Here is a 26626-nt window from a genome sequence, read left to right as displayed (position 1 = left end):
AGAAGGTCCAAACGCGAGTGATCAAATTGCGTTCTGTGCATTCCACTCATTCTTAGTGTAAGTCCAAACGAATGCTGGCTACAAACATGCAACGCATGCGTAATAACAACCAGGAGATTAGGATTGCGGGCTTCTCTTGTCGCCCGCAATAACAGTTTTAGAGATAAAAATAATCTTTACTTTTACAGAATTCTAAAGACCCTGATGCACCAGGTATGACCTCTTCATAGAGAAGAGGAGTGATAACATAAAAAAAAACTAAATTTGTGAAATTATGGAATTGCCGTTATTGGTTGGCATATACAGAAATAATAAGATGAAAAATGTCCACCTGCTAAAATTAGCCTGTTGGTGCAAATTGGTGAGGAGATATACGCGACGTCATGCTCCGATGTATCCACAGTATAAAATCCTTATATAAATCCTTCTATAATTGTCGTGGATCGTTAACGTTACGATATTCGGGAAAATGTTTTACCAAAATTTTCAAAGCCTTGTTTAGAGACGCCATGTTAGTTTCCCTTTGAGTGGCACAAGTATGGCGGCCGGAAACCAACAGAAACATCTGGCTTTGAATTTTCCAACAAAAGCGTAAATATATCACTTGAGGAACTCAGAAAGATTAAAGTAATATTTATTTTGAGACAAGGAATGTTTAGATAACAAAATCTCAAAAAATCGGTAACGTTTTTAACCCAGATAAGAGCTTTCCCGGCTGCGTCACCCAAAAGCTTGGAAATTCAAGCGTCCTCTATCGTAAAACGGAGACCCTTTCGAACCGAAGATTTGTTTTAATAAAGAATTTTGGTGACGTAATGTGAGAAACAAGAGTAAACAAAACTGCTTACCTTTCTGTGATACTTCTCTCTATGACGTCTCAGATCCACTATCATATCCGCTGCGTTGCCCACAATAGTGGCAAAAATGAGCACTCCACAGAGGTATGTAAAGATGCAGAATATTAGGCTCATGGTGGTCTGCGGTGGATTCGACTTCCCTGTACCAACAGTTGTCATGGAAACCAGAGAACGGAACAGGCTATACAGGTATTGTGGACCGACCTATAAGTATTAGAAACTTACGTAAATATTGAATTTGGCGGAACTGGGATCAACTTGAGTATCCCAAAGATAAGGGCTGCTAAGGTCTATCATGCTAGCCCTTTCACTCATGACGTAAGTGATGACATTGAAGTTTATTTGTCATTCTTACTTTTAAATCTGGGGACGAAATCCTATGGTGTTACCATTTAAATGAAACCTCTTCAGCGGTAATTTCAAATGGTACTATACATTTACTATGTTATAACGTCTCTGTATATTAAAGATCTGTAAAATTTTTGTGATTTTTGGAAAGTTATTGAATTATTGTGGGGTTTTTAGAAAAAATAAAAATGTTTTGTTTCCTACCTCGGCCCACTGTCCGTTAAGAGCTGGGTGTAGCCATGAGTCGGCGCCAAATCCCTCAAAGTAAGAAAGAAGAAAGTAAAAACAGGCTACCCAGTGGATTATCAGGAACAAGTAATGGATCAATTTCAACAAGTTGAAGAGCTTTGGTCGACCACTGTAGATCTCAACGCGGTCGCAAAACAAAAAAAATCGGTGTGCTTTGAGAAGACGCCCAAAGCGCAAAAAAGGCCTGGGACCGAGCACTAGGTAGAGTAAATCTGTCGGAAGAATGGAGACACAGTCGAGGAAGAACCCGTAAGACCTGACGTAGTGTTTGGCCAGCTGTTTTGTATCCGTGACTATCTTGCCATCCAGAAAGTAGCCCGTGCGAAACTGGACGATGATATCCAGGAGAAATATAAAATCACAACTGTAGTCGATGGCCATGAAAGGAATGACATATTTCTGCTCTCGCACGAAGAATGCCACCCGGAAAATGATGACCCAGTAGTTGTACAAAATGCCGAGTGTAACTGTTAGCAGCCAGAAGAAATAAACATTACCTGATGGATCGAACACAAGTGTGACGTCACAGCAGAAACGGCTAGGGCTGTCGCGGTCAGGTGAGGAGTCTGAAGCATCGCGGGAACTTGCAGTCCCCTCAGATGTTGGGCTCTGTACTTGCGGCGAATTCGACGCTGATCTGCGCATGAGCGGCCGGCGCCAGTCCCTGTCGTCCTGATATGTATATCGTTCTAGCCATGAGTCTCGCGAGCGTTGCCCAGTTTTCTTGTAGAATCGTTGCAATGATAGCACTTTGACCACCGAACTTGCAAATCGTGTTTGGCCAGTAGATTCTATGACGAGACGAGGAATTCGCGGCCCCTCCTCCGCCGAATTTGAGGAAGTCTCCTCTTGCCCTTTACAGAGCTGTGTAGGTCGCTCCATATTTTGTCTCTTCGATCTCAGTGACGCCTGCGTAAAATAATTGATGTCCAGTTTCATAAAAAGGCATATTTAAAATTGCTAATGAATTTCAGTTTGAGTTAAAAGATGAAAGATGTTATCGATTAGAGCCAAAGTGTGACGTCACATAAATTCAAATTTGTGAATTTACGGGATAGGTCAACATATCTAGAAAGAACAATATGAAAAATATTCACTTGATAAAAATCAGCCTTAAAGTGCAAATTGGCGGGGAGATATAATTAATTAATTTATTAATTAATTAATGCTCTGACGACTCCATACAAATCCTTATGTTGACTTGGATCGAAACGTTTACCATCCAGGCGCATTTAAGATTTTATATGGAGTCATTTGAGCATAACAATGCTTAACTCTGAAAGGCTGATTTTTGGCAAGTGAACATTTTTCACCTCGTTCTTCCTGGAAAAGTTAACCTCTCCCATAAGTTCACAAAATTAGTTTTTGTGACGTCATCACCTCTCCTCTGTACCGAAACTTAAAATAAAAAAATTCCATAGTATGAACGTGACCAGATACGAAAGAATTAGCAATGTCTCAAAAGCTTTACAAAACCTGACGTTTTCATTTTAAGAAATGAGGCTATCAAGTCTTTATGCAAAAGACTTATTTATTATTTCATAGCTGTAGGTTGGTTTTTTATTACTGCGAGTCTTGATAACCTAAAAATTCTCCCATAAGTTCCTGACAGACTCGTTAACGAGAACGCTTCTCGAATTGTTTAATAAAATTCTTAACACTTGCACCACTACAAGGTGGTTCTGACTTTTGAGTCTCTTGCGTTATGACCATTTAATTGGAACCTCTCGTAGTCTTCTCTCTATAACATTCGCCCGGTGCTATGTTTTTCAGCATTTTGAAAAAAAAATTCAAAATTTTGTCGAATTTTCACTTTAGGGATTGAAGGGTTTAATATCATAGGTGACGAATTACTCCTTAATTTTGGCGCGAAATTTCAGCGTTGATTTGTAATTTCACATGTGAAATTACAAAATTGCCATGGCAACCTTCCGTACGTTTCAGTGTCAAGATGGCGACGAAGTTTTAAAATGCCGTGAATGAAGATGTCAGGGCACAAAAAGACGCTTTAGAAAACCTGAACACACAAGAGAACATCAAGAAGGATTCTAACAGGTATTTTGCCGAAATAGTCTAAACAATTCTGAACTTTGTAAGTCAAATTTAAGGTCTAAACATTTGAGAGAGTGGAGTTCTCGATCGATACTATCCAGGATAAACATGTCAAAAATCCAAGATTGCTAACGTAATTCGTCACCCATGAAATTAATAGGTAATCAAATGGTATACTCGTGAAATTATTCCCTAATTTCACTCGTCACCATTTGATTACACATACTAATATAATTACGATGACATTTGTCAGTGGTCTGCCTGTTTCTGCCGTTGTTATGCCTCAATAGAACTTATTCACGATACCCGCCATCTTGGCACGCGCTTAAGGACTGATTGGGTGAAAAGGTTGTCACGTGGTTTCTCAGGTAGCAATCAAGTGATAAAACTGGCCATTAAAAAAATCGCGTTCGAGTTTGTTTATTCCAGACAACAGAAAATGATCAACTTTTTATATTAAAGACGATAATGACAACTTACGGGTGGAAGTCAGAGATGTCCTCTCAGCAAGCAATAAGGACGTAAATTTTGTGGAAACTCGAACCGTACATTTTGTATGACTATTAAATTATTTCGTTTTGAGAGAATAGACAAACTGGACGGCGATTATTCATATTGTCAAATTTTATATTTTGTTTTCCCTCTGAAATACCAGGTGACATTCCTTTTATCTCATCAATCCTAAAGCGCATGCAAAAAATGTCAGGTATGATTAATGTCTATAAGGCAAAGAGATTTTGCCTCCGAGTGTGGATGAAATTCTAATGAGCAATACCATTCATATATATATATATATATATATATGCTCTTCAGCACTGTTGTATGATTAGTCAAACCTGAGGAAAACCTCAATTTGTGACCATTCAAATCTGAAGCTATACTACCGAGCAATACTTTCCGGTGGCGCTGCTTATATAGAGGATATTACACGGTGGCGCGAAGATATGAATTTTATTTTCGAGTGGCAAAACAATATTTTACGAACGAGCGCAGCGAGTGAGTAAAATATTGTTTTTGCCACGAGAAAATAAAATTCATATCTTCAAGCCGCCGTGTAATCTTCTTTTTATTATATAGGTAAAAATAACATTGGTAAGATAATAGAGGAAAATTACCAAAATTACGTCATCGATAAACTCACGTGTGAGATTATGGAAAATAAACCACTCGGGTCCTGGATGTAGTTTTTATGAATTTTATGAGTGGTATATTTTCCAGTAAAACACTCGTCTCTATATAATAATATGCTCTACAAAATGATTTTAACTTTTGATTGTGTTGGTGAAGTCCTCAATTGTGACCATTCAAATGAAAGCTACTGAGCAGTACTTTCCTGTGGTACTATTTATTATGCTGTACAACGTTGTTCTCACTATAGGTTCTGTGGGTGAAATCCTTAAGTGTGACCATTCAAGTGAAAGCTACTAGGCAGTATTTTGAAAGCGTTTTAGTATTTTTTTAAGTAGGAACTGTTTATTTTCAGTCGCTTTACAGCATTAATAATTTGACTCTTTGAATGAAATTCCGCATTACATTGTTACCATGAAAATAAACTGTTTTAAAAATTTTGTATGACAAGGAGGTCCTAACGCCCACTCGGTACAGATAAGATCTTAAAGTGTACCGGCTTTTAATGGCAACTACTTAGCAGTTCCTTGCTGTGGTAAAATCTGTTTTCTGCATTTTCACAAAATATCAAATGATTTTGTATTCTTTCGGCAGAGGTTCTTGATGGAGTGAACCGTCAGCTGTCAAAAGACCTAAAATTTAACCATCAGCCGCCGAAAAAGGGTAATAGGGAGTTTTAGCATCGACGTCGGCTATGACAGCGAAATCGTCACTTTTAAAATGACTTAGCGTTTTTCAAACTTTATCGCGTTAATTCCAATTCACTGAAAATGTCTAATGTAGGTAAATTTCCCTGGAGTTGATTTCTTGGGGACCCACTCAAGTTTAGAAAGAGAAAGAAAATTTCCTTGTCGCTTGTTTATGTCCTCTATAAAATGTGAAATTAGGCATTTTCACGTCGTAGTCTTGTAGCAACAGCAAAGAAATGTACAAAAAAGCGTGATGCACGTACAACTTGATGTTTCGTTTAATAAACCTATTGCTGTTTTGACGTTCTCGTAGCCGTCGCGGTCGTCGTTGCTAAAACCCCCTAATTTTACTGTCAGCCGTCAAAAATGTGGATCATCATAAGCCGTCAAAAAGCTGATCAGCTGATCTTTACGGACTTCTGGCTTCTGGAGAATCTCTGAACTGTAAAAACCAGTTCCCATGTCCGCAAAAGACTCTCTCTAGACATTACAAGACTTTGCAACCCTGACTTGGTTATATCTGAAAATATTTTGAAATTTCATATGTGAAAGGCCAAGACAACCTCCAATACGCAAAACTTATTATTAATTAATACAGAAGTTAATATTTACTTAAAATCTTGGAGTAAATTTTCACTTAATAATCGTCAACCGCCAAAAGCGTTAAAATTTAATCATCAACCGTCAACACTGGAAAAAACTAACCATCAACCATTGAGACCCTCTTACCTTCGGAGGTTTTTCGCAACAAAACATTTTGTTATCGTTGCGAGCTGTATTCCTCTTTTAAACGTCACTAAAAACAGCCCAGAATCATATTGTTTATATTCTTTGCCAGTGGTGGATTCGTTTGGCCCTCAATGAGCATACGAGTGGTGTGTTTTTTTGTAACAAATAATAAAAGTGAATTGCTAATTTAGCGCTGGTCATATTATCAGCTCTTACGTCATACGATAAACAAAGTAGATTTGTATGTACAAATCAAGGTCCATGTTTTGACTCTTAGGCGTATGTCTTCATCACTAAAAGAGCTTAACAGATGAAACGTTTCATTGTAGGGCTCAATGTAGTCATTTTCACGATAACAAGTTCAGAAATTAGCCAATGAGTGAGCGAGACAAAATCCGCATACACAGTATATGTAAAAATAAGTGTTCATATGATTGATGGTTTGTTAATGATTTTGTAATTGCTAAACTAATTGCTATGTTTTCGTTTTCGGCATAAAACAGCGAAGTTTATTTTATCTTTTCCTTGAAATTCTCAGAACTATGAAGCCGTGAAGTTTCTATGTTTAAGGACGAGAATATCTGACGCGACCTCTTAACAGTACGAGGTAATGTTCAGTTGGGATTGTGTTTCCGCTGTTGTGCGCATGCACTTGTGATGACGCTCTGTTTCTTTTGCTCACTATTTCGTAGGATCTTAGCCATTTAGTAGACAACTGGGAAGATCTTCTTGAAAAGTGAAAATCGAAGATTTGAACCAAAGCAAACTATCAAAGCATGTTGAACTTCACACTTTTACATAGTTTATATGCGGACAAAAGTTTGATTGTTTTGAAAAAGTATCTTCAGCCGTAGTCTGTGGGTAACTTTAGTTTATATTGACTTTTTTGATTAATTATGCCTTTAAGCAATTTCAAAAACAAATAGAGTTACTATTTAGCTAAGAAGAGTAAGTTTTTAACCGCTACCGCGCTAAAGTTACCAGAGCTTAGCTTTAAACAGTGCGTTTTTACATAGGCTTGCCAGAGTTCGCTAAGATTCTACTTTCTACTTAGTAAGGTGTAAAACATCACGAAAATTTGTTTATTCTTTTTTTTGCCAATTAAAAGCCAGCTGGTCATTTTTTACTCCTTCGGTGGTAGCGTTTTAGTTTTTTTTGGAAATTATAGGAAATTACTTCAGATTGTTTAGTCTCTCTCGAGCTCTTTGAGAGATATTAGCTTGTGCTTGTTCGTAGCGTTGTTTTTTTCGTATATATTCCAGTCTATTTACTTAAGTTGAAGTAACATCTATAAAAGAAACATTTAAATTCCTAACAACTTGATGTTTCAAGCAAAACACATCTCTGAACCGACTTAAATCAAAGAATGCTTACCGTAATATATAAAAAACAAGACAAAGTGTTTCATCACTTGTCAAACACTCGGAATAATCAGTTTGAAAATAAAACACGTGTGGGAGTATTTCGACAAAATTACATGTGTGATGAAAAAAACTGTTTCTTGTGTTTTTAGCCTGCTAGAATGCCCTTCATTTCGAGTGGCGAGGGAAGCGAGCAGCAGGAGACAAACGCGCGAGCGAGTAACAAAGCCGCGAGAACTGAAGGGAAACCCTGGCGGAAAGAAAACTATCAAAGATCGTCGCAAGTGCTCCTTTCTTTCCGGCCCCTCGCTTTCTCTGACTAGGAACTATACTATGGTTTATCGGAGAAAAGAAAGTATTCCAAATGGTTTGGCTGCCGTCTCATTGTTTTCGGTACACGGACTTGACGTCACATTAGAACGCTTTATGTAACGATGGTTCGCGTCACGTAAGCAGTTGCAGGCTTATTGGTTATTTAAAGAGGGTCATTTTGATTCAGAAAAAAAAGCGACGGAAACCGCAAAAGCGCTGTCAAAATATTTGAAAATCGCAAACGTCATTGATCACGTAGGGCCAGTTCAGAAACTTTATACTCTTTTCAAAAGCTGTTATTATGGACGTCCTTGTTTTAACTACTTAACAGCACAATGAGGATTTATGGATCAGGGTGATTCGCCTCATGTGAAGTTTGACGTTTCAAGTCGTTAATGAGCCGCTATTGAAGAAGAACGTACATGATTGCGATAGATTTTTATGCCATCTCTTACTCTCGTGCTCTCTTGCAGCCCTCTTACGAAAACAATGAATGTAGGCGATGGCGGGTGGGGGAAAAGATTGAGTAACATGGAGAGGCGTCATAAATTGTCTGTTCACTTGTTCGTTAGCGTCTCTTGTCTGGCCATTAATTATGAGAAAAAAACCGTCTGGCGATATCTGTTGAAAATTGATCTAGAATGTTGAAAAGCTAAAACTGCTTCGACCATATATCTTTACTAAGGCTAGCCTAGGCTTTTCTATCCTTCGTGTATTCCGTGTCTAGAGGCGACGGTGATTTGAAAAGATGGCAGTAGCCACACTTGAAATTGTTTGTTGATGAGGCCAACTCTAATGTCGTGGAGAAGGTTCCATGGTGAAGACCTGTCCATATCGACCTACCTTCTGGTTAATAATTTCTACTCAATTTCATCTTTTACCTTTTCATCTACTTGTACATTTGAAATCGGTCAGCACGGTGGTGTTATCTTCTCAGCATGTAGCATTTCCGATATTTTCCCTGCGGAAGAAATATGAAATTACAGGTGTTATTTGGCGTCTTTTGTCCACAAACTGATTCCGATTCTGCTAAATTAATATTTCGCTTTATGTTTTTAAATCTTATAGTACCTATAACGCAAGTGTTTGTAAGCAGCCTTGGTTCATTCAATGATATTGTTTATCTTTTAAAACCGGTTGTTATGATAAAACAAAAGTCCGAAGAGAAGTGCCATTGTTAAGTTAGCATTCGTTGACCTTTCAATATAGCGTTGTTTTGTTATGGAAGCTTGAAAAATATTAAGGGAATATTTTTTGATAAATTCACCGTTTTTTTAATTGAAACTAACGTCGTGGCGAAGAAAATCTAAACTACCTACCTTTGTCCTAGAAATTTGGTTTTCAACAATCAAAAAAGCATTAATTTATGCTTTCATGTGCATAAAAGATCCTAATAATATGTTGGACTCTTGTAAATTAAAAGCACAGTTCATGTTTCATCTTAGCTTGTCATGCTCCACGAATTAACTTGAAAGCGCTGTGCAGAGGCACACTTAATCTGTAAGAAAGTTAATTTGACCATGCATATTTCCACTGCATCTACGGTAACCAAGTGATCTATATTTGTCTCACACGAAGAGCGCGTGTCGCCAATAAAGCATACAAAAAGCAATTTCAATTCGATACTCGACAGACAATGCAGCGAATATTTTGAAAAAAACAACTCGTTTATTTTACACCACATTCGACACCCTACGGATACAAAATTGTTAAATGAGCAAGAGCAAAATTAAGGAAGAAGCTTATATATCTCGCTGTTTTTCCTACGCTTTTTATTAATAACCACTGCAGGTGCAGAGAAAGAAAATGATATGATTAATGTGTCTGGTTCAAGTGTTCACTCAGTCCTCGACGAAGGAAACTGGTATTTGATAGGAAAACAGGTGATTTTAAAATGTAAGGTGAGTCTCTGTGTTATCGTATTTTTCTATCAAATATTGTTGTTGATAGGGTCAGATCTGGTGTTACCTTCATTTATGGAACATTGCATAAATTCGCTTGATGCAAAGCTGTTTCAATTTGTCGATTAATCGATGAAAATACAAACACACCTTTGCAAGACTGCTTTGGAAGCTTTAAATCAGCTATATAATTTACGCCTTGTAAAGATAGTCAATTCCTGTGTGAGTATAGTTTGTTATGTTTTGAACTATTTAATTCATCATACTGGGGAGCTGGTTGTTAGGTGTCACTGCCGATTGTCAAATACTCCCAACTGTTTATCTCTTATAGTACCACGTCAGGGAAGTTGTCAACTCAAAACCTTGGTGTGACAATTATATCCTAGGCTTATGTATAATTCTCGCGAATTGCGCGTGCTTTGTTTACTAAATGTAGTAAGCATCTGCGTTTAAAGAACCTACGTTATTACAAGTCACCTAGGATAAGTCGTATACATAGCTGTTTAAGAAGGAATCAGAATGTTTAGTTTCTTTTTTATTCGTGGTTTTGAAGGGTTTTATTTAAACTGGAACAACACTGGAGCTAAGTCAAAGTAATACATAGACAACTTAGAAGATCAGACATAGGGTCTGTCAGATTATGCTGCTAAAATCGAACATTATACTTTCAGGCATCACTCATGATATTATGCTCGAAATTATCATGTCGTTGAAAAACTTGTGCTTCTTGTAATGACCGACAATTATCCCTTCCGAAGGTACAAGAACAGTTTCGACTTGTTCATTTGACCCAATTTAGGTTTCTGGAAACTGCCCACTTACCCCTCCCCTAAGCCAACATTTTGCATTAGGTGAGAAGTAAGTGATAATGTTGGCTTAGGGGAGGGGAAGGTGGGCAGTTTCCCAGAAACCTAAATTTATCCATTCAGATGATCTCAACAACAACTTTATTACAACCCATAAAAGCAAAAATAAAAAAAGGGAATTAACGCCAATGGATAGAAAGCAAGAAAGGGGTATTGACCCCCTAAATAACTAACTAGGAATTTAAATAACACGAAATGAATTAAAATACTTAGATACAAACGAGATACATAGCTCACAAGAGAGGGAACCGCTCTCAAAAGTTTATTACATGTACAAAGTGCGTTGGAGTTATTACAAATTGCGACAGCTTAGTTTATTACAAAGTCTTATGGACAGTTATTACAAATTGCGACAGCTTAGTTTATTACAAAGTCTTATAGACAGTTATTATAAATTGCGACAGATTTTTATTACAGAGGGCGACACGGATGGACAGTTATTTCAAATTTCGACAACTTATTTATTACAAACTGCGACGTGGTTTATTACGAATTGCGACAGGTGTTACAAAGTGTGATGGAGTTGTTACAAAAATTGCGACAATACAGACGAGCCTCCAAGGCCGTTCCTTGTCATCTCTTTTATCAACTATTTATTCACCGTATTTATTCGATTAAGCGCCCAACTTCGAATTAGCGCCCACCTCGAATAAGCGCCCATCCTTTAGCGAGGAAAAGCAATAAGCTCCCAGTATCGAATAAGCGTCTCTCTTAGAAGCATGAAAAGAAGTGTTATATCAATGATACTCAGGGTTTAAATTTTTGATGCTGGCGAGTGTTAGATACACCTCGCAATAATCAAACTGTTTACTGTTCTCCTAGTACGGACGTTGCTTTTTGAAATATCTGCGAAAAATCTTTCCTATCCTTCACACAATCCATAGTCTGGTCATGACGTCATTTTTTGTTTTTCTTGTGGAATCGGGGATGTGTAATATCGAGGAAGATTTCTCGTCATTTAGCCAAAAACCAGCACTCGAACTCTAATGGGCTTTCTACATGTACCGCGGAGTGACGACAGGCTCATAAATTCCTATTGTTTTTGCTTCGGTTTGCCGCAATAATGAATGAACTGATGAATGCATAAGGTCAGAATATTTGAAGTGTTCATGCTAGTATATTATCGCTAAGGCCCAGTTCAAACGTCCATCTTTTTATGCATCGAACTTAATTAGTCGGACTCAATTCATTTTCACGATGTTTAATGGTCTAAAACGCTTACAAGTGAAAATATTAGTAATTTATGCATTAGGTTCGGCACATGAGAAGTCGCTCCACTGTCGAAATTCCCACAGGGGGCCACTCGATCTTAAATCATGGGTCGAGCCGAATTAGATATGTCCAACTTAATTGATTCAAACGTCGATCTTTTCATGTACTTAATTGAAGGGATTAGGTTCGGTACATGAAAAGATCGACGTTTGAACTGGGACTAAGGCTTCTGGTGAAAAACGTTCTTTGTTTTGATAAGCTCATCACAATTTGTCTATGTAGATAAAGCACAAGTTTACGCTTCAGTAGCGTCTTGTGTCAACTGAAGATTGGTGCATAAATAGTACGTGCCTGAGGATCAAGCAGTCAGTAACCAAATAATCTGCTTGCTACTGAAAAATCACGATATTTTGCTAAACCTCGTCTGTCCAATCATTGCTTGTTATCATTTCATGCAATCCGATCATGGGATCCCTGTGCCTTCGTATGCGCTGGTTAAGTTAAGATACTTACATTAATTTAATAATTACTTGTCAGTAAGAATAATTATAATCATCGTCATCATCATTAGAAGCTTAATAATAATAATATCTTTTAAAAGCGATTAATATCAAAGAAATGCTCACCAAAGTGCCAAATGTCTTGATTTTCAAACAAATTCTTCTCAGTTACAGTATGAGAAATGCATGAACAGTAGTGTAGAGAATTTGCCTGTTGATGTAAACGCGTCCGTGTCGTCGTTGAAATACAATTTAACTCGACGTATGCTAATCTCAAGGTCACGTAACGTATCGGTATCAAATATATCCGATATGATCGACGCGAGGAACTTAATTGGAAGGTCACAGAAACGCGTATATGCGATTGTCGTATAGAGTAAACAAAATATAAGAAGTGGCAAAAAGCAATATTGTTGCAAAGCCAAACAATCCTAATTACTGTAAGAAATTACTTATGTACTTCACCTAGGAAACAAAGATGGCCAACTGACCCGCTTTTCACCCTCGGGCCGCGTGTCAAGGACGTTAAACTGATCAGGGTATTGAAATAAACTGTATCTTAACCCATTACTCCTAATTGTGGCAAAAGAAAAGGTTCACAAAATTATTAAAATGTCTTTTTAAAAAAACCAGAAAAATAAATAGCACCATGCAAAAGGTCTTCCAAAGAGCTTTCATTTGAATGGTAACACCATAGGATTCTGTAACAGTCTCAAAAGTTAGAACTAAATACTAAATAAATAGTGCCATGTGAAAGTACTACTGAAGAGGTTTCGTTTGAATGGCAACACCATAGGATTCCATCCACAAACTCAAAAGTTAGAGCTACATACTAAATAAATAGTGCCATGTGAAAGTACTGTTGAAGAGGTTTCATTTGAATGGTAACACCATAGGATTTCATCCACAGACTCAAAAGTTAGAACTACATACTAAATAAATAGTGCCATGTGAAAGTACTGCTGAAGAAATTTCATGTAAATGATAACACCACAAGATTTCGTGCGCAAATTTAAAAGTTAGAGTGACAAATTATCTCACCATAACAATGTCAGAAGTGGAAGGGTTGAGAGAAGAAAATAAACTGACCTCTTAGTATTCCAACACTTCTCTTTCACAATCATGTTGGTGCCGGATTATACCTGACGGTTGTAATATAGCAGCAGAGCATTGTCAGGAATCTTTTGAACATTTCTTTTTTGATCGACGCTGTGTCAGAGATCATTTCCTTGTCGGGTTGACCTGAAAGCGGTCGTCTTTTTGTGTTTGTCGAAGATTTTTTGTTCTTTATTTTTGAAACGAAGTCACCTGTCATGTACGTAGCTTGCACCTTATTAAAAGTGCGTGCACTGGTGGGCCTTCCCAATTAAATGTAAATGTTTCCATTTCATAAAGCAAATAGAAGGTTTAAAAGCAAGTAAATTCGACTAGATGCCGGATATTGCTTTGTAATGCGCATTTATTTTGGCTTCGAGTCAAATATAAATCCCCATCCTGGTGTATTTAGGCCGGAGTAGCATGACACCCTCGGAAAGATTTGTCATGGAGTGAATTGTGGGGTGCGCTGACGGAAAATCACCTTTGTTTAAATGTGAACTCAGCCCGCAATTTATCAAGTCAATTAGATGCGGCTGCCATGCCAAAGCTGCCGAATATTTGCTCGGATTAGTTTTTCAAGAGTCCTCAACTTAGCAGGAAACGCGGATAGGATTAGAAATTAACGACTGCAGTGAAACGTGCGCTCCGAAATTTCATTTTTCTCTCGTCGCGCGCATCAGGCCATGGAATCTGCTAAAGGTGAGCCCGTGTCTTATCTTTTTGCTAAACTAAAATGAGAGCTTTTTCATGTTACAATCCCTTTTAGTGAATCTGATAAAAATGTAATTTCCGCTGGTCTTGCGGCAGAAGTTCTCGTATCGTCAAATGAAAATGACAAAAATAAAATCAGCGTTGTATCATATATGTTCGATACTCAATTTTAAAACATCCGTACAAGGTACTTAATAGACATACAGACCCTCCGGCGATATTCCTGTGATGACGCAAATTTCTTTCCTCGGAAATATAGCTGTAATCATCAAGACTCTCGGCCATTAGAAAGTTCACTTATTGGAGGGAATGAACTAAAATGGAAAATAACCGTTTCCCTGGGGTTTTTGTTAATTGCTTTCATGTTAGGTTACAGCTTCCTCGAAAGATTGTTGTCAACTATCCTTTGTGTTGACCCTTAAAGGAAAAAACGATTAATGTGAAAGAGTATTAGCCAATATTTTGACTCAATTTACGGACTATTTCTGGCTGTTTTCGTTGGAGAAATCTTGCTCCCAGCAGTATGACCACTGGGTTTTTTTTAAGTCTAATTCTTTGGGTTTTTTCTGTATTCAGAAAGCTTTTGCTGTTTTAGGAACATTTTTAAAAAAATGATATTAGAACATAGTTCAGTATTCATGCTGCATTAATTCAGTTTCAAAGAAACCTATCATTGTTATTGCAATGGCTAGTCTGACCTCCCCCACTTAGAACGCAGTTTTGAATATAATTATTCTTACCTTTTGATTGAAATGGATTAAGTCACTGTTTGAATTCAATGCGAATTTTTGTCGTCTTTTTTTAAAAAAAAACGTCTTCCGATTCCTCAATACGCAAAGCAACAATCAAGAAACTTAGCTTGACGCTCTTTTTCAAAACGCACGTAATTAAATTGTTGCTTCATCGCCTGTACAATTTATCTGTCGCTTGGCGAGTTTCTTATTACTTCCAGCGCTTAAATGATAGTTCTTTTATCAAAACAATCGCGCAAACTCATGAATTTTTAATGCAGAAGTCTTATATGTAAACTTTAATAGGATGGTAAATGTCGGCACCACCAGCCCCCCCTTTCATCTGAAGCTGCACGACCTTTGTCCAATCACAACACATTGATTGACTTAGGCTGTTAGAAATGATATGACGCGTCATCTTAAGAAGGTTATTGTGCAACACCTCTGTGTGAGGAGCCGGGCTTGTCGTGTTTGAATTGGTCGCCATGTCAGCGAAAACATTTTGAGATTGTGTTTTGAACTAGAACTGGCTATTTTAGGGGTAAATACCAAGCTTGAACTTAAATGTGGAAAACGAAAGATGCAATTCGTTTCTAACTCCAGGACCATTACGTCCAAATTATATGTCAACAAAATACAAGCCATAACTCAGCTCAGGATACCCTGGTATGTTAATTTTATTGTTTTGGACCCTCTAAATTTCTTAAAAGGAAAATTAATTTTAGTTTAAACCCGACTTAATTCATAGCGCGTAAACCTCGTTTTAAATTTCTTGAAGACGCCAACGTGTCTCATCGGTGTAGTATCTATTTGCTCTAGCAGTGCATGGTTACGAATCATTTAAGTAGATTTTTAGTAAGCAAACTCGCTACCTCTGTAAACCAGAAGCTAATGTATGAATAATTCACAGGCATAAGATTTTATTATATTAAAAAAATATACCTTCATACTCTTATCTGTTTGCCTTTTCTATAGAAGATTACGGATTATTGGGAAAAACGAATTTTCTCTCTCAATGGTTAATCACCTTTTTCGGAGAATATCCTGATTCTTCAAGGTTACTCTCAACAGACCAATTTATATTCTAGCAAAAAAACTGGTTGTTTAATTTTACTTTGAACTATAAGTTCCTTCACCGAAAACGTACACCAGAATATAAAGCCCGGGGAACTGCACAAAAAAAACCGCGCAAATAGTAGCCTGGAGATGTTTTCCTTTCTTTCTTTTTTTTAAGATTTCAGTGATAAAAATAATACCTTAAATGCATTTTATTATTCTTTTGCTGGGGGTTAATTTTCCCGAAAGTTGTAAGTAATCGTAGGTTTTCGAAAATTAATCCCCCGCGAAAATTTCCATCTGAGTAGAAATTGGTAAACATTACTAATTTGGATTATTCGAATTTTGGATTCAACATTTGATCCACTATATTGGGCATAAACACGAGAAACATTTTCCTCTCAAGCTGGAACTCTTTAGGATCTTATCTTTTGTGACATATCGGCTTGAAATGGGAAACTAATGTTTTGGATTTAGTTTTGATCCTGCCTTAAGACTTTTGCAGCGCCGCACTGGACTTCGCTAGAATGAGCTGGAAAAATAAGAACTCATCGAGAATTATTCCAATGCTACTAAGGTGAATTCATCAGGTCAATTGCGACTAAAAAGTAGAAGTTTTGTAGCGGGGTTTGTACTTCAGAGTTGTTCAGTTCAATCGAATATCAGTGACCCCCTTGTTCGGTCGTTCATCGCCGTTCTAATCAACGGTCATTAATTGTATTATTCAAAATACAACCGTCAACATTACGCTTGGGTTGACCCTTTCTCCCTTAGACCGAGTTTATACGTTATGACTAGTTGATTCGTTTTCGTTATTTTTGAATCAGTGGACAAAATCCTGTGGTATTACAATTTAAATGAAACCCCTTTGATAAAACTTTTGCATACGTAATATTTATTGTAAGGAATTTTGATTTTTTTTTGTGAATTTACTCTGACTGCAATTAGAAGTGAAACGGTTAACTAAGGTGAACATAGTGAACAAAGATGAGTTTCTCTTGATATCATCGCTAAGCTAGGAATGAACTTGCGAACGAAACGTACTGATTGGCCTCAGCAGCTGTTAGCCATTTGAGCATGCGCAAAATTGTTTATAGCCCATTTACCGATTTTCTGCATTTATTTAGTCACCCAATGTCTATTATTTAAGCTATTTTCCATTCTTTCAGGCTTGAATGGAAAGGAGCCTTTTATAATATCTTTCAGTGGCCTTCTTTTTTGTGTTTCTTGTTTGTTTGTTCGATTTTAGCTGTGCGATTCCGTAACTTCTTTTTATAATGATCTTATGAAAATTTCTCAGCAAGTTGTTCAGGAACAGTTTATGACTCGGATTCAATTTTTTTTTTCTTGAATTGGGGCTTTCTTTAGAAGTAATCCAAACATTTAGACGTTTTATCGTGTCTGCATGCTGTATAAATGTCATCAAAATATTGCCTGCGAAAATGACAGCCAATGTATCATCTACAAGGAGATAAAAACGTTGTCTTACCTTCGTTACTTTTATCAAGAGATGGCTTCTAGAAAGACCGAGGTAAACGTTTCTTGAGATGCGTGTATTTTTTCTGCGCAGCAGAGCGCGCGCCTGACATGAACGATTTTAATTTCTTTCGCTCGCAATCCGTTTAAATGGACAGAAAAGCAGACTTAGCGATCTTTAATTATTGGCAGCCTTAAGTGCTCTATTGTTGTCGATTCAGGCAAATATGCCAGGTTTTCCTTTCATTATACACTTAAACAAAAAAGGAATTTCATGGTGAATAGAGACAGGAGACCCATTTTAAGTATTCAACTGTCAGAGTTCCGTTTCCAACGTCGTTAGTTTCCAAAGGTTGTTTTTGAAGGTTGTCCTTTATTTAGGGGCCTTCCGCCGTCATTTGTTCGTCTCCGCCGGCAGCATTTCCCTGTCTTGTAAACAGCTTCACGCTCGATTTTAGCCACTTTAAATTTTCCGCAAAAATTCTCCTTCGACGATGCCCTAGAAGTTAACATATGCAGGTAAGTATACCTCGTTTAGGTGCCAAAGATGCTTAAGAACTAACGCTCCCAAATAACGACAACTCTAGCGATTAATTTACTATTTGTTCTTTCAGACTCGCACGATACTCAGCTAAAAACTTCGCCTGTCCTCGAGACGAAAATGAACGAAGGTACGAGCCGAACGTCAAAAGTTCGTTTCTCTGCTAACACGGACACCTTTAGCGAAGATGAAGAAGCGGACATTCGCCATAAACGTCTTCTGCGCTACTTCTATAAGGGAGGAAGAAGATATAGTGAAGCAGAAAAGGCTTTTTTGAGTCGTGTCAGGATACCGTCAGTTGGGCTTCTTGCCGACGGTGAGACAAAAGTGGGACGGCTAAGATTTTTTGACCCAGGAGGTGAGTAATTTAAAATAATCATGTTTTATTATTACTTTCATTCATTCCTCGAAAATTGTACTTTAAAGGCTACTGAGAAGTAAAATCCGAGGTAAAAGCTGAAAGCCATCTTAAAGATTCCGACATCTCGCGTGGGGTTCAATAAATACCCAAGAAAAAAATAAAGCTTTTCCTCTTGTTCTTGGGTTAGCGTCGCCGGTAATCTAATTTTACGGCAAAATCAGTGTAGCTCCTTACAATACTTGCCTGATTATTAAAAATTGCTCGAGAGTGAAACTGAATAACGTTTTAAGCGCGGCCAAATTTCCGGGAATAATATAAAAAAAATCTTCCAAAAATGCTTCACGAAGAACTATACTGCGATGTGTATGTCACAATTACAGAATCTTTTGCACAAGTAGTTAAGATGGCTCATTTTGACAATAAAAACACCGCTCTTGCTGCTTCCGATTCATATCGATTTTATCTGAAATGTATATATACTTTTTACTTCATTTTTTTCAAAAATGGGAAAAGCATACACTGACTGAATTGCTGACCAAAAGGTTTCATGACGTTCTTCGCGTCAGCAGTTATTTTAGTTTATCTCTCCTAAATCTTGATAAAATATTCTCTGTGTATTCGAAATGATATTAATTACTAGTTGAGGACGGAAATGAGACAAGGTGATGAAGACCGAGCTTTTAATTTAACTGATGTAAAAATATCTTTCCCACAATATATCAGTTTTTTTATTAGCGTAAAAGGGGTAGTTTTTACACCACCAAATGAAATTGCGACCGCATTTTCAATGTCACTAAAATTAGTCAAAGCTTGGGTCATGAAATTTGCGTTGCAAATTTCAGTTTTTTTCTCTTTTTGCCTCGACACAAAAAGGCATTTAACGCCTAGTGTTCAAATGAATTTAAGCCACTCAGTTATGATCAGTAATGGTGTTAGGGAAATAGGATGTTATATTTCTGCCATAAACTGAACGAGCGAACGTTGTCTATGTCATAAATCATGCTGCGAGAATAGACATATGTTTCTTACACAGCTTTAAAATTCGCATGAATGAATTACTGGATAATAAACCTTAAATTGATTAAAGAAATATACTTTTCCTTCGACAGACCTTTATTATGATTTAACGCCACTTCTTCTTCTTAAGGGTTTTTCTTCCAGTCGCTTTCATTAGCAGATAACGCTGCCACTGTCACGCCTACAATGTGACGACTGTCGGGATAAAAACGCTTCTTTAGCTTGACATATTAAGATGTACTTGGACAAATTCGTCCTCCGTCTTTCTTGATGTGTTCAAATGTCATTCCAATTTCACCCGTACCGAACGAGATCTTTGAAAAATTCATCGGCATGTTGTTTTTTACCTTTTAGATCTTGGAAAACGTTGTTTCTACGATTCGAAGTGATGTTCTTGTCAATTTTTAAGTAACTTAACGAACAGTGCAAAATGGTTCAAACCCAAGGGTTAAGAATGGCCGTTTGTTTATAACTACAGCTATACAAGGCTCCTTCTGAATTTATGATTTGACCAGTTGTTTTTAATTCTCAGAGATACGCTCACTGTCTATTTGAATTCGTGAAGTCGGTTTAAGAAAGCGTAGAATGGCTCTGAGGGCTCCAGGGTCAATGAACAGTAGTCCTCTTCCAGGCAAAAGGTGTCTGAAGGCTTTGAACGAAAAGTTATCTCGAGTTTTTGAAAAATGGCCTTTTTGTCGTAGGCGAAAACTGGCAATAAGACTAATACTGCTCACAAGCCTATACGTTCGAGGAAGTGTCTTGCCGCATTGCAGACTTAGAGCCTCATTAGCCAGTCTGTAATTTTCACTTTTCCTCTACTCAAAAAACTATCAAGCATAACCACTGCAATTCAAACGCAGGTGGCGAGAAGAAGCCAAAACCTGGTCCTAAACCTTACCATTAGCTCCCAAACTTCAGTTGAAGGTAGATCCAAGTTAACAGCGATTTTTGGTTTTTTAGACTGGCTTTTAAGGTCCATTAAGATCTTCTATTCTGCCTTCAAGTTTTAACAAAACTGTTCAGAAATCTATGTGCCCTCTCAACAACTTGTTAGTATTGAAATATCCGTTCTCTAATAGCAGTGAAAGGGACCTTAAGATACGCGAACGGGGGGCTAGGACTGCAACGGGGCTGGACGAGTAAGACTAGGTCGAGCCTCGTCGTGTCCGCCAAAGAGAAAATACTTAAGAGCAAGCAATTTTCACTTGGGAAGGCAATGGCGATATTCACATTTCACGAACAAATAGTGTCGACCTTTAAAGACGCTAGGACCCTTCTTCTGGAGAGCTACTTAGACGGAGTGATAGACGACGATGAATTTATTCTTCTACACGATGAAATCTCCAAGAACCCGGAATTGCCATATGAATTTATTTTTTATCATTATTTGCAATACAAGAATACGGAAACAACACAGTTAACTGCTCTGGTGCCACTTCAATGCTGCTTATGTCGGTTTCAATTCCACTTGCTTTTTTTTCTTTTTTCAATTTGATTCTCAGTTCTCTCACAATTTGGTTCAAGTTTTCAGCGACCTCTTCCCATTTCTTTCCTCTCGCAACTGTGCTCTTTTTTGTTTCAGTGAAGGGATCAGAAAACATGATTTACCGGCGTATTATTTCGTCGTGAAGAGAACTCCGCACCATTGGGTTCCTAAAAACAATTAGAATCTACACTCAAGCGGAATCTGTAGTTAAAAATGAAATTGCTTTTCAACTGAAATGAAATTGCTTTTCAAAAGGTAAACACCGGCCGACTGTCAGGAGGTACAAGTCAAAGTAACCTTCGCTAAACTTTACGGATTATCACTCCACTGTAGCTGGATCTCTTTTAACTTCACTTACACTGATTCACTTTTCTTCACTGGGCACTCAGGAACATTCATGGTCGCGACTGCAAAACACAGCAAACAATGGACATAAATTATGGCCTTTTTTTCCTCATTTCGAAATATTTCCGACAAAAATCGCGAAGAATATGGTCTTTAAATATCAAACACCAGGGTCAGCATATCTGAAAAGCGAATCGATTGTGTCTTATTGTAGATAAAAACAAGCCGAGAATACTAACGTTTTCGAGATGACGGCAAAACAGGCTAAATGGCGTCCTCGACGAGACCAGGACGGCAAGAACACGAATTTGGAGTTTTTGTGCGCAGGCCTCATTGTGTAAATTTACTTCCGGTAGCCGTCGTGGCTTGTCCCGTCCTCATATCTTAAGGTCCCTAAAGAAGCGATAAAGTCGGCTGTTTACACGTTTTTTTAATTTCGAAACCGGAACCAGTAGAGACAGTGACATGAACTCAACATCTTCAGAAATCAGTCACAATGTCGTTCCTCCTCATGCATATCAATACCTCATCCTCTAAGGCGAAATATACAACTCGCGTTATAGTGAGTGTTAATGATATGTGAAATAAATCACATATGAACTGCGGATATGAAATGAAAATGAAGAAATGATCGTCGCAGGGAACGCAATTTATGCAATTACGTAAAGAAGGCTGAAAAAAATTCAGGACTTCAACGGGGTTTGAACCCGTGACCTCGCGATTACCGGTGCGATGCTCTACCAACTGAGCTATGGAGCCACTGACGTTGGGAGCAGGTCAATTGTGGGTTCAGCTTTCGTGTAATTCTGTTCACGAAAAAACACGAGAAAGCATTGTTTAACTAAAAAATCCCTTGCCACTCATCATGAATATTCAAAATAAATATACCTTTCCCTAAAACAACATGAAGAGAGCCATATTTGCGTAGTGTACCCTTTTAGTCCTGACTCTCCCGTCCGTTCAATGGGCATCCCAAAAAACTGCCGTTGAATACAATCCGTAAGATACCGCAGAATATTTTACAGCTTTCTATCTCTGTGTTTTGTTATAGCGTGGAATAAATTGTGATATTTATGGCTTATCTTAATATTCTGTTTGCAGGTGACAAGCTCTATTACTGGTTGCTAATAGTCTCCATAGCTGTTGTGTATAATTCATGGGCGCTTATATTAAGAACCTCATTCCCTGAAATCCAGGAACGACACGCGATTATCTGGATTGTAATTGACTATTTTTGCGATGTGATCTATATCGCGGATGTGTTTGTGAGCTCAAGAACAGGATACATGGAGGACGGAATCATGCAAAGAGACATTCAAAAAATGCGCCGGCACTACTTGCACACGTCAGCCTTTTATTTAGACGCCGCGTCAATTGTGCCTTTGGATATTGCGTATATTTTCATAAAGCACGAGCCCGCGATACGCATGAACCGTCTGATAAAATATCATCGTTTCTGGCGATTTCTTGATCGCACAGAGAGCAGAACCAGCTATCCGAATCTGTTCAGACTGGCTTCCTTAATGCAGTTTATTCTTGTTTTAATTCACTGGAATGCATGTATTTACTTCATCGTGTCGCGCGAAATTGGGTTTGGCACCGACACATGGGTTTACCCAGGAATCAACGGAACCCTAACTGAAAGACACCTGTCACTCACAAGAAAATACATATACTCTTTTTATTGGTCAACTCTGACGTTGACGACAATTGGAGAAGTGCCGCCACCCCACACTAACGTGGAGTTTATTATTGTTACGCTTGATTATCTGATAGGTAAGTTGTAAATATTATTTTGCTCATGGAAAATGAAGGGGCCTTTCTAATAATTTGGTAAGGAAATCTGCTACCAAGGATAAGGTAAGGTCAAAGTGCGAAGCGTCCGTTTCTGAAGCTGGGCGGACTGTGCTGGGTACTATTTATTGGATGCGAAAGAACACAAGCTATAAACCAATCACGCAGCTTTTTCTACCTGAGAGGTATTATTCTCTGTGGTCATTATCAAGGGATTTGCCACCAAACTTTAAAATTCTCTCCGCACAAAAATATGCAAGATAATACTCTTCCGTCAGTTTTGTCCAGAAATGTACGGATTTTGGAAGGGTTCTGAAAGCCGTCAAAAGTGCAGTGCAATTGAACTTTCGAGCGACATATGTGATTTAGGCAGATGGATAATCAGAATTCAATTATGCTTGTCATTACCATGGTGCAATATTGGTCCAGATTATCTTGGCCCAACAGTGGTCCAGATTTCTTGGCCTTACAGTAATCTATATTATCTTTGCCCAACAGTGGTCCAGATTTTTCATAGCCCAACTGTAGCCCAGATTACCATGCTGCGATAGTGGTCCAGATTGTCTCGGCCAAACAGTAATCCAGATTTTCTTGGCCCAACAGTGGTCCAAATTTTCTTGACCAAACAAAAATTCAGATTTTCGTGGCCCAACAGTGTTGCAGATTTTCTTGACCCAACAGTGGTCGAGAGGTACCAACAGTAGTCGTATTGACGGAGTTCCACTTCATCCCTTCTTTGCAGGTGTACTTCTTTTTGCCACTATTGTAGGAAATGTGGGTAGTATTATCACCAATCAAAATGCCGGTAAAGTAGACTTCCAAAACAAGATGGACGGTATTAAAGCTTACATGCGTTTCCACAAAATCCCTCAACATCTACAACAGCGGGTGATTAAGTGGTTCGATTATTTGTGGATGAACAAGAAACATCCCGATGAAGAGGAGCTCCTGCACTCTTTGCCAGACAAACTCCGAGCTGAGTTGGCAATCCACGTGCACTTAGATTCATTAAGGAAGGTTGCTATCTTTCAGGACTGTGAGGCGGGGTTTCTTAGCGAGCTGGTCTTGCGTCTTCGTCCTCAACTATTTTCACCAGGTAAATGAAAAAATTTCTCGTGAAAAATTTAAGAGAAGTGCTTCACTTAAATACTGAGATAGTAGCAAGTATTTGGTAATCTTGGGCAATCTCTTGAAATCTTGCTTATAATATTTTTCGGCTAAGCATCAATAAAAATTGATGAAAGTTTGAGTACCTTTATAAATAGCAACGAGTATGATGTTTTGTCATGATGATGCAGCAAGTAAACTGCCATTGGCTGTAATGAACGTGAGCGTGCAAGACTGCAATGGGACGGTCATTCACAAATGTTCGTAACATTTCATATACTTCAGCTCACGAAATCACTGCCCTCTTTTATATGTTGTTTTATCCTTGGTTAAAATTTTGTTTTCATATGTTTTTGGGTATGTTAATGCATGATAATGACATGATAACGAGTTTGAAACAAACGAAAATGAAATTTAAACCAAGGATAAAGTTGAACCACAAAATATACGAAAAGCCTAAAAAGAGATATCCCTTTCGGGCGGAGCCTCGCCGTGTCCCCCGTGAATACGAGCCCGTGCTATTTAGTCTCAGTGCAACCCGTTCTGAAGACAGTATCCGTTTTTAATTGTGTATACTACCTTGCTCAAAATTGAATAGTAATTATAACCTGGAACAAACAAGGGAGGCTGACCATAATGTTTTGTGAGTGGATTTATTCAAGAAAATCAGAAGTTAAGCTGTGTTTCGTTTTTCTTAACCTACCTTTTTGCTGTGAGCAGTCTCTGTCAGTCAGATAAAACACTACCTCACTTGTTCGATATGTTAACTATAGCATTTTTTTTTTACAGGTGACTACGTCTGCAGGAAGGGCGAAGTAGGCAGAGAGATGTACATCGTGAACAGGGGCAAGTTGGAGGTGGTGTCAGAAACAGGCACCAAAATCTATGCTGTGTTAGAGGCCGGTAGTTACTTTGGAGAGATAAGTGTTTTGTGCATGAGCGCCGCTGGAAATCGTCGGACCGCTTCGGTCCGCTCCGTAGGTTACTCAGAGCTTTTTTGCTTGTCGAAGAATGATCTCATGGAAGTGCTCGACGAGTATCCTGAGATCAAAACAAAGATTGAGAGCATTGCTAAGCAAAGGCTCGAGAATGACAAGAGACGCACGAGCGTGCTTTTGTCAAATAAGCACAACAGAACTGAGACAGACTGCGCTGACTCTGAACCGAGAGTAAAAAGCCGATCTTTTGCTAAGATGGAAGAGAAAATTGCCACCCTCGAGAGAGAAAAGGAGACCCTTTTAACAGAATTGAAAAAGCAGAGGGAAGAGTTTTCTGACAGACTAGCTGACCTAGAGTGTTCCATGTCGCATCTTTCACGCGAGCGGCGTGGAGACAACGTTAGACCTGCTTCAAGATCTTTTGATTTCGTTTGGAAGAGAAGATAACTGGTGTACTGTTCTTGACAGGAAAGTTTTGAATGTTTTGATACTTAAATCAGCCTTTCACAAGAGAAGCTATGAAAGAAAAAAAGATGTTCACACAATTCTGTGAGGTTTAGAGGAAGAATGATTCACCTTGAAGCACCTGGATACATTTATTCATGTACGTCTGTCAAGCATGGATGAAAAACCTTAAGGCAACAGACTGGTTACTGTAAATGGTGAACCAATTAGTGCATGAAAACTTTGTAATGTTTGCACTAAAAAGCAAAATTAAGAGTATTTGAAGTGATTCAAAAAATGGTCGTCGACCGGAAATGATTGCTCGAGTGATTTTTTTCGCCTTTGGAAACTTTCAAACTGATGCATATGTGTCGGCGTTACGCTTCCTGTTCAACGTTATTTTTTATAACGCCTTTGTGCAGTTTTAATCCCGCTCGATTGAATTTGACTCTTCGCAAAAAACTGGCTGTGCACAGAGTCAAGCCCGGTAACTAATAGATATGCCCATGATTGAATGCTATCACAGGTACGATCCTTTTTTTACAGTCATCCTTATGGATAAAAGTTTACCAAAGAATTGTTAGAGTACCAAGAATGAAGTGGTATGAAGATGCAATTGAGAAAATACCGAACAATAACCGTGCTAGGTTCTGACATGTTTAGTGACTTGGCTTTCTCGTTCGCCAATCGGATGCCTACCCAAGAAGTAGCGCCAACTGCCTTTTTTTAAGCGCTCATCTGAAACTCGGCTGACTAAATGGAAGGCTGTTGTCAAAAGGAACTGCCTACTTGGACACAGATAGCCCAAGCTGCAATTTTCGATCGGAAAATTCGGATATAGACTGTTTAGATTGATGAAACGAGCCGCTGCCAATATGATGCGACATTTAGTCGTGGCCTTACTTGACAATGCCTACTTTTTGGAAATATTCTGATTCTGATTTAGACTGTTTAGATTGATGAAATGACCGCTACCAATATGATGCAACATTTAGTCGTGGCCTTTCTTAACAATGCCGACTTTTCGGAAATATTTTTTAATGTTTTAATCCTGCTTTCTTGTCTTGTGATCAGTGATGTACTAATCGAATTAACACTGTCGTTTTCAACTCATAGGTATAAAACTCGCCTTTATTAGAAACAACTTCAAAAGTGGTAGAATGGCAATTTAATTGAAAAGCAGGAATTTTCAGCTGTTTGCCACCTTAAACTCGTTACCTTAAACATGCATAGAGATGTTAATAACAGAACGTACAGAATTGAGGTTTAATTAACATCAATTAAATGTCCTTATTTAAAGGCCATATTATCGTAGAA

The 26626-nt window shown here is 38.1% G+C and overlaps 2 protein-coding genes across 4 annotated transcripts in view; one reads left to right on the top strand and one right to left on the bottom strand.

Moving 5' to 3' along the window:
* Positions 1-14945, bottom strand: part of LOC140950413 (uncharacterized) — a 20872-nt gene extending 5927 nt beyond the window's left edge. The window contains exons 1-4 of one of the 3 annotated variants that reach the window (XM_073399636.1): positions 14754-14945; positions 8607-8686; positions 1410-2363; positions 849-1061 (exon numbers count right to left, since the gene is read on the bottom strand). In XM_073399636.1, coding sequence (XP_073255737.1) covers positions 849-1061; positions 1410-2336 — 1140 coding nt within the window. In that variant the 5' untranslated portion in view covers positions 2337-2363; positions 8607-8686; positions 14754-14945. Of the gene's footprint in view, positions 1-848; positions 1062-1409; positions 2364-8606; positions 8687-8796; positions 8825-13293; positions 13442-14753 lie in introns of those variants that run through there. The other 2 variants (XM_073399637.1, XM_073399638.1) reach the window with 2 other exon arrangements.
* On the top strand, positions 13717-26626 carry LOC140950414 (cyclic nucleotide-gated channel alpha-3-like). Its single transcript, XM_073399639.1, has 5 exons — positions 13717-14001; positions 17891-18175; positions 22128-22802; positions 23563-23916; positions 24717-26626. The coding sequence occupies exons 1-5, from the start codon at positions 13986-13988 to the stop codon at positions 25310-25312; spliced, it is 1926 nt and encodes a 641-aa protein (XP_073255740.1). The 5' UTR covers positions 13717-13985; the 3' UTR covers positions 25313-26626.

The sequence above is a fragment of the Porites lutea genome, chromosome 10 (assembly GCF_958299795.1).
Source record: "Porites lutea chromosome 10, jaPorLute2.1, whole genome shotgun sequence".
Classification (NCBI taxonomy): Eukaryota; Metazoa; Cnidaria; class Anthozoa; order Scleractinia; family Poritidae; genus Porites; species Porites lutea.
The sequence above is the reverse complement of the archived record's forward strand: the minus strand, read 5'-3'. Positions and strand labels throughout refer to the sequence as shown.